General features: G+C 47.8%; 1 protein-coding gene across 1 annotated transcript; it reads left to right on the top strand.

Annotated features, from left to right (window-relative positions):
* Window positions 1-3438: 3438 nt before the first annotated feature.
* On the top strand, window positions 3439-7515 carry RTP3 (receptor (chemosensory) transporter protein 3). The gene is made up of 2 exons (XM_011981058.1): window positions 3439-4435; window positions 6927-7515. Exons 1-2 carry the CDS (start codon window positions 4281-4283, stop codon window positions 7468-7470), a joined length of 699 nt encoding a protein of 232 aa, XP_011836448.1. The 5' UTR covers window positions 3439-4280; the 3' UTR covers window positions 7471-7515.
* The last annotated feature ends 1365 nt before the right edge of the window (window positions 7516-8880 follow it).

The following is an 8880-nucleotide window of genomic DNA, read 5'->3' as shown; positions in this document are numbered from 1 at the left end:
CAGCCCTGGAAAAATCTGTTCTTAGGAATCGCATCTCAGCTTCAAGGAAGAACTAAACTGGCTTGTAAAACTTTTGATCTTGCATTCAGCACAGGGACAGTGTAAAAGGAAAGAAAAATAGCGGAAAGCATTTTCATTAAACTTGACTGAGAGAGCAATTTCCTTGGAGAATAAGATCACAGAGGGTAGGCTGGCCACATTTGAAAGGGAAAAGAGGCTTACCTTGATCCAAAGGCTCCTACAGTTGGGAAACTAAAAGGGGATTATTTAAGTGTCATTAGGTCTGAGATGATGACACAGCAGAAAGCTCCAACAGAAAAAGAAGTAAGTTATCAGAGAGGAAATGGATGATTCCCCAGAGAACACATAGATCCAGAAAACTGTAGTTGCCCTCATAAAAACTCTAATAAGAGCAATTGCAAGACCATCCCCATTCTCCCTCCTCCCACCCCTGGAACCCCAGACTGGGATAGTTCTATAGAGTTAACAGAATTTGGGACAGAATTCATTCAACATTCATTCAAATAATTACTGAATATCCAGGCACTGCTCAGATGAACAAAAATTCCCTGCTTTTCTATCTCAGGACTGGCAGTTTCCTAGAAAGCAAGGCTATGTCAGGAGATGATTAAAAAATAAGCAAATGTGGAAAAATAGAATAGTGAGAAGGAAAGAGAGTATGGGAGGAGAGGGAGAGGTTTGCTGCTTTATTGAGGGAATTTAAGGAAGGCCTCCCTAATAATTCAAGAGGAGGCCCAGAGGAACTGACAGAATGAGCCATGCACCAGCTTATTCTGTGCAAGGAAGAGCAAGGAGGCCAGCTTGGCCAGGGGGTGGCATTTGAATTTTTAAAAGCTCTTTGGCAGCTCTGTAAAGGATGATTTTTGAAAGACAATACTCGGGGATATAAATAAAAATTGTCCAGTCAGATAGTGAGGACCTGAACCCAAGGAAGTGGTGGCAGGTAGGAAAAGGAAGGCCCACACTAGTGCAAGCATGTGCTGAAGTTGCTTTCTATTCTTCTACCTGTTGTAGAGAGCAGGCAGGTGGCTCCAACCCTCAGGACAGCTGGGAAGTCAAGGGGGGTTAAACACCAGTGTATCATTTCTTAAGGCTTCCACACATAATATCACAAGTTGGACACCTTAAAAACAATACAAATGAATTCTGTCATAATTCTGGAGGCTAGAAGACCAAAATCAAAGCATGAGCAGGGCCATGCCTCCTATAAAGGCTGGTCTAGAGAGAATCCTTTCTTGCCTCTTCCAGCTTCTGTGGGCTTCAGGTGTTCCTTGGCTTGTGCCAGCTTAACTCTATTCTCTGCTCTGTCTCCATATGGCCTTCTCCTAGGTCTCTGTGTCTCAAAAGTCACTCTGCCTTTCCCTTATAGAGATACCTGTCACTGGGTTTAGGGCCTACCCCAAATCCAGGACAGTCTTGTAATATAGCTTAGTTTTGTTTTTTAATGATGTTTGAGGCCCTGGCTAAAGAGGAGTCAGTCCACACTCCAACCACTTTTTTTATCTGGCCACTCCTGATCACTGTGCACCTGCCCTAATAATCCCAAGGCCAGGAACTGTTACCTAGTGTAATGCCTCTGTGACACAGCTGAATTTCTACCCCATTTTACCTCTGCTTATCTTTGAAAAAGAGGACACCTGTGATACAAATGTCCCTTTATAACCAGACCAGCTAAGACTGGTTAGAACGAAGATAGACAATCAAATGACTTCAGAAAGATCTCAGGCTTTATTATAATCTCATTTCCATGCTAAAAGACCCTCCTACAAGCACCATGACGGTTGACAATCACCATGACCATGATCAAAAGAGGCCATAAAAGGACAAAAAGGAAAGCAGCACTCCAGTTCCAAGAAGTTCGCCACCCATCTCCAGAAAAGACATGACTATTCCTCCCCTCGTTTCTAATGTTCAACCCCTTCATTAGAGAAATCCTTCTTCCCTCACTAGTTGAGAAGTTGATTTGTGAGCCAAGCTCCCACTTCTCAATTCCATGGCCATTGAATAAAACTTGTGCTGCTTAAGATTCACTTTTGATTTTGCATATTGGCTTTGCAGCACTAAACAGGAAAAGACCCCATTTAGGGGGAACCAATTTTGTCCGTAATAGTACTAGACAACTAGGGGCAATCTCTATGCCCTGGAGCACTCAGAATTATTTAAATGAGCCAATCCACAGGGAGCCCATGAAACCTAGCTAGCCCCACGCAACTGCCCAACTTCCCACCCACAAACTGCCCCTCACAGCTCCAGCTGGCTCTTACCCTGTCCCCAGGCACCCTGTGTGGGCCTGGCTGGCAGCCTTCCCTTGTCTGGAGTTATAACTAACAAAAAGTTCTGCCTTGTATCTATCTTCCTGTCATTGTGTTATGTCCTGCCATGAAAAGAAACTTTAAATTTCATGAAACTGACCTCATCTCTAGATCCTTCACTTAATTACATCTGCAGAAACCCTTTTTCCAAATATAGTCACATTCAAAGTTGGACATCTCTTTCGGGGTGTAGCAATGACTTAAGCGTTGTGTGCAGATGAAGTCAGCAAAAGGAATGCTGAAGTCAAGGGAGTCTGCTCTCTGTCATGTGATGTATACCACAGTCAGGTTGGAAAGTAGCCCCATTACATCAGGTTAATAAAACTCCCTTTAATGAGATATTATGGTTTGTAGGGCATAACTTTTACCGTGCACGGCCTTAGGTCTTGTTTATAAAGTGGTTATCTTATTGCGACAAGCAGTCTATTTTGTCAGTCTTATGATCTCTGTTTTAACCTCAATGCTGGTCAGTTGTCCCTAAGCTCAAAGGGAGGGAGTATGATAAGGTGTTTCCAACCCCCCCTCCTATCTAGCTGGGAATTTAGTTTTTCAGGTTTCTCAGGGGTCCCCTTGGCCAAAAGCGAGTCCATTCAGTTGGTTTGGGGGCTTAGGATCTTATTTTTAGTTCGCAGTTTAAAATCAATACAGTATAACAGCTATTTACATAGCATTTACATTATATTAGGTATTATAAGCAATCTAGAGATCAATTAAAGGATACGGAAGGATGTACATAGATTATATGCAAATACTATGTAATTTTATATAAGGGACCTGAGCATCCAAGGATTTTGGTATCTGTGGGGGGCCATGGAACCAATCCCCCTGGAACTGAGGGATAGCTTTAATGCTGAGAAACAAAACTGTCTTGGAAAGAGGGGAGGCCCAGGACTTGGACCTGCCAAGGAGCTGAACCCAAGGGCAAGAGCTGCAGGCAGCTGGACTGGAGAGGAGGAAGGAGGTGGCTTTGTTTTCAAGTGCCCCAGAAGATCCCCTCGTCCCCCTGCATCCCCAGCCTCCTTTCCTTTTTCCTCCCTGGTCTGCTCCCTTCCTTCCTCTCCTCCTCTTGGGAGGTGGCCAGGGACATAGGCCAGTGCCTGGCTCCGAGGAAGACACATGCAGTTTGTGGACAGGTCTTGGGATGCGGACACCAGAGTCTTGTGTACCTTCCTGGGGTGTTGCCCACTCCGGTACCCACTCCCTAATCTCCCCTCTTCCTCCTCCTCATCCTCTCTTGCAGGAAGTAGAGGATGGGGAACCCCCTCAGGGAGGAGGGCAGTGACTCTGGGTTTGCCTAGGGCTAGTGGCCTCTCACCGACCTGCGCCCTTGTACCTGTCACCTGGGCAAACAGTGATTGCGTCAGCTTTGGTTTCTCATGGGTGGGCAGCCTTGGGTGTCTGCCGGAATGTAAAGAGCCTAGAGCAAGGACACGGGAATCCGAATCCCGTTGAGGTCCCAGGACCACTGCATCCTTCTTCCCTGTGCCTCTCCTCCCCAGCATGAGCACAGCAGCCTGATGGAGAAGGATTTTCCAGTGTTAGAGCTGGAGAGAACACCTGCAGCCTCTCTCCACCGTTTACAGGGGTGCTGGAAGTGAAAAGATGTGTTCCTGGTCACAGGCAGGTAGACAGCAGAGCCAGACTGAAGTGAAGTGCTCTCCTCCTGATTTGGAGTTTAGAGCTCTCCCTTGGCAACATTTTGATGAATAAAATCACAAGTTCTGTGCCTTTTGAAATTCCTTGTGGAGCCTAGTGCCATCCTCTGAACTTGGAGCCAACTGACCTTTGTCCCTGGGGCAGAGACATGGTCCATGGGCCCAATCCAGGTCCTCAAAGGGAGGGCAGGTCTGAGCCCTTGCCCTGTGAAGTGAGAAACCTCATCTCCCACTACAGACCTGCCAGGGCCCAGGAGAGCTCAACCCACCCTGGCACACCGTAACAGCAGAGATGACTCGGGACACAGAAGTGTGGAAGCAAATGTTTCAGGAGTTAATGCGGGAGGTGAAGCCATGGCACAGATGGACCCTGAGACCAGACAAGGGCCTTCTTCCCAACGTCCTGAAGCCAGGCTGGATGCAATACCAGCAGTGGACCTTCGCCAGGTGAGGGGGAATGTGATGGTACGAATTCCAGAAAATCCTTGAGCATTTCTTACTAGGTATACCTGTTACTTTTCTTGTTCTATTCCATGCTTGCAAATTGAAGACTATGGGAAATAAGATGCCCATCATCCAAGAAGTTTTAACTTCATTAAAGATTGTTTTTTCGGCCAGGCGTGGTGGCTCACGCCTGTAATCCCAGCACTTTGGGAGGCCGAGGTGGGCAGATCACGAGGTCAGGAGATAGAGACCATCCTGGCTAACATGGTGAAACCCCGTCTCTACTAAAAATACAAAAAATTAGCCGGGCGCGGTGGCGGGCGCCTGTAGTCCCAGCTACTCCGGAGGCTGAGGCAGGTGAATGGCGTGCACCCGGGAGGCGGAGCTTGCAGTGAGCCGAGATCGCGCCACTGCACTCCAGCCTGGGCGACACAGCGAGACTCCGTCTCAAAAAAAAAAAAAAAAAAAAAAAAAAAAAGATTGTTTTTTCACAATTACAATGAGCCCCAAAACAAGAGCAGGCCTGAGCACTTTTGTGAGCTAATGCCTGAATACAGAGAAATCAGTCTGCGGGCGGGGGTGGGGACAGGGAGCAGCCAGGAAAGGGGAGGGGAGGAAGGACAGCTGTTGCACCCATGGGCGGTGCATGTACCCCCTGCCTAGGGAGACTGTTGGACCCACCATGGAGCCCCTAGGAGGAGAGACTCATGGCACTGAGGAGACGCCCCCGGGGGAGGCCGGAGGAGCAGGGGGCCTGGGCACCAGGCAGCAATCCTGCCCCTGTCTACTCTGAGCTGATAGAATCTTTTTAAAATAGGAGTCTTAGAAATCGTCCTAAGTCTCATCCTCTCTTTTCCAGGTGGAAATGGGGAGTCCCAAGGCTTGGGAGGGTGACGGGGGTGACTGCCCACAGTGCACAGAGGGTGGAGGCTGGGGACTCTGTCCCACCTGCTGCCCCCTCCAGGGGAGAGTCTACATAGAGGGAGCAGAGCCCTCCCACTGGCCTATGGCTTTCTCAGGCCAGGAGCTGCCATAGGGAGCATTGCACCAAAGTCCCAGTCCATTTGTCTGTGGGAAGTTTGAACTCTGAACCAGCACAGGAACACAGCACTGAGACCCAGGGCATGGCAGTGGACGTCTGCTCAGAGCAGGGCCCAGGTCCCTCTGCACTGCTGACTCTGGGTGACTCCCAGCAAGGTCCTCTCACAGTGATCACAGCTTCTTGACCTCTCCCTCTCATTTCAACCTTGCACTCACCCTGTGGGTTGCAGCTAGAGTCAAGATATAGGAGCATGCCCTGGACTAACTCAGTCTTCCCAGCCCTCTCCAATTCACCACCCGCGGCCTAATTTCTCTGTATCCAGGCATCAAGCCAAGGCTAGGCTCAGTGACAGTGACAAATAAACCTGGAAATATCACTGATTTAACCTTATATGTGGCTTCCAAGGTCACCGAAGCAGAGGAAGAGAAAGCTGGAATGTCTTACCAGGGTTTCTGTGACCATATCTGGAAGGAACATATATCACTGCTGGCCTCATCTCATCGCCCAATGATCCCATGGCCCCAACCTCACGGCAAAGGGGCTGGGAAGTGGGAGGGAGTGCATGGATAATTTGGTGAGCATTAAATGTCTCCGCCACACTGCAGCTCTCTGCCTCTCCCGTAATTCCTTTCCTGGGTACAGCCATGTGCTTCCTGCCTTATTCTCTCTCTACCTCCTAACATGTATTTGTCCAGATACCTTAGCTCAGAAAATTGCCCTCCTCCCTGCTGAGACAAGGTGTCATTCTCTTGTACCCTGTCTGTAGCCAGTGGCATTCAGAATATGAAGCTTTCCAGGCTACTTTGAGCAAAGGAACTGGGTTGGGGGGGAACAAATGAAGAGAGAGCTGGACGCTGTGATCTCCCTGCAATACTGCCGACCGGGGACCCTCGGCAGCCAAGAGAAAGGCAAAGGCTTTCCTCTAGGAGAATCCTGGACTCTTCAGCCTCCTGCCGCCAACTCATGAGTCTATAACTTAATCAACACTCACCTGTATGGATTTGTGGATTTCAGGGTCCTGAACTGAACTGGCTGCTGCTGCAGTTGTAGCCTCTGACCCATTTGAATCTACATTTGAAGAAGCTTTGCTTTGGAATAGGGAGACCAGAGTCCCAGTCATGCCTTTTTACACCCACTGGGTCTCTGGACATGAGGAGTTTCCAGAGTGTGCCTCATCTCTAAAATGAACGTGTTGGACTTAGAAGATGCCCAAGGTCCCTCCCAGATCTAACAGCTTGCAATTCACTGTTTTCATAGCAGACAGTGTGTGGCATGCAGCATGTCAGTGGCACAATGGAGATGGGAACGAGGTCTTAGTAATTTCTTCCACCACTGAGCCACAGCCCCAGTCAAGTCATGTCTCTCTGCGGTTGGTAGCTCCTTTTTCTCTCTGGCAGTGCCCTGTGATTTGGCCACATGGAGCCAGGCTGAGGCTCTCTTCTGTCTCCACAGGTTCCAGTGCTCCTCCTGCTCTCGTAATTGGGCCTCTGCCCAGGTTCTGGTCCTTTTCCACATGCACTGGAGTGAGGAGAAGTCCAGGGGCCAGGTGAAGATGAGGGTGTTTACCCAGAGATGTAAGAAGTGCCCCCAACCTCTGTTTGAGGACCCTGAGTTCACGCAAGAGAACATCTCAAGAATCCTGAAAAACCTGGTGTTCCGAATTATGAAGAAATGCTATAGAGGAAGATTTCAGTTGACAGAGGAGGTTCCTATGATCAAGGACATCTCTCTTGAAGGACCACACAATAGTGACAACTGTGAGGCCTGTCTGGAGGGCTTCTGTGCTAGGTCCAAACAGGTTACAAGCCTCCCCCAATCTCAGACCCCAAGAGTATACTCCATTTACAAGGTGGAGGAGGGAGTTGAGCCCTGGGCCTCAAGAAAGAATGTCTGTTCCTACATATTGCAGAACCACATCTGTAGGCACGTAAGCATTTTCTGCTGTTGTGTCATCCTCATTGTTATTGTGGTGATTGTTGCAAGAACTGCTATATGAGCCTTGGAAACATGATGCTAAATCAGAAAAAAAATCAGATACAAAAAGTCATTTGTTATATGATTTCATTTATGTGAAAGGTCCAGAATAGGTAAATCTATTAGATGAATTGCTAGCAGGGCAGGGGGGTAGTGGGAGATGGGAAGCAGCTGCTTAATCCTGATGGGGTTTCTTTTGCAGGGGAGAGAGGTGTGATGCAAATGTTTTGGACTGACATAGAGGTGTGCTTGCACAACACTGTCAATGCACTAAATGTCATTGAACTGTTCACTTTCAATGGTTACATTTGTTCTGTGACTTTCACTTCAGTATTTTAAAAAAAGACCTTCACAATTGTGTTCACTCTCTAGAGAACTGAGTCTGAAGTGTCTATGATTCACAAACCATTTGGAAATCTTGTGAAGCCTGTGGGCCCCCTCACCAGGGAATTTTGCACAGACCCTCTGAGGTTAGACTGTGAAGGCTTTTGCAGTCAAAAGCATCGGGATGAAAACCTGCATTCTCAAACAGTTGTCTCCATGGAGGGAGGTGTGCATGCTGCTCAGGGGTGAGGGCGGGCAGGACGTGCCACAAGATCTTTCTTTTTAAAGGTAATGTAATTAGTGTAAATTGTTGATTAACAGGGAACTCACAGCCCATAGCATCATAACCCAGGCCTCTCTAACACACATATACTCTCTCCATAAGGCACATCATAGCCTTCTCACTCTTAGGAACACCAGACAGTGCTCTGCACTATGCTTGAGAACCATTTAAAACTGGCAAAATCACCAACAGAAGCACAAAAATGTGGAACGCATGGCAAAATAGATCAGGAGAAGGACGTTTGTTTATAGTACAAAAGCTGGAACAAACAGGCAGGGAACACACAGGCCCTGCTCCGGCTCAGTTAGGAACACGGGTGCTGGTGACTCCAATTTCTCCTGCTCTGCACATGTCTGTGAATGACCACAAATGCACCATGAGTACTGATACGGGGGTTACTAATAGATTTCAGCAGGTAGGCAAAATCACAAATAGACTTCACGAATAATGGGGCTGACCTGTGCAGGCTCAAATGGCTTTGAACTATGGATGACTCTGTTTTACTAACATGCGGTCCACATGTGGAGTTCTCGCCCACAAGCCTCACGTGAGGGCTGTCAACTTGGAGCTCTGGGATTCCTACCAGCTAACCAGAATTTTTCATGTTCAGAGGACAGGATCTCAGAAACTATTTACTCCTTAGACCATGTCCTCCCAGTGACTGAACTGAAGCTGAGATTTTTCTTAGTAAAATTGAACAAAGGATTGACTTTATGAAACTTCTGTTGAAAGATGGATGTAAGGGGGCACGGTACCTGGCTAGATAGAAAGTTCTGATTTTAAATATTCCAGATAGCCATAAAAATCTATCACTTCTAAGGGGAT

The sequence above is a fragment of the Mandrillus leucophaeus genome, unplaced genomic scaffold (assembly GCF_000951045.1).
Source record: "Mandrillus leucophaeus isolate KB7577 unplaced genomic scaffold, Mleu.le_1.0 Scaffold22, whole genome shotgun sequence".
Lineage (NCBI taxonomy): Eukaryota > Metazoa > Chordata > Mammalia > Primates > Cercopithecidae > Mandrillus > Mandrillus leucophaeus.
Note: the sequence above shows the minus strand (reverse complement) of the source record. Positions and strands in the feature narration are given on the sequence as shown.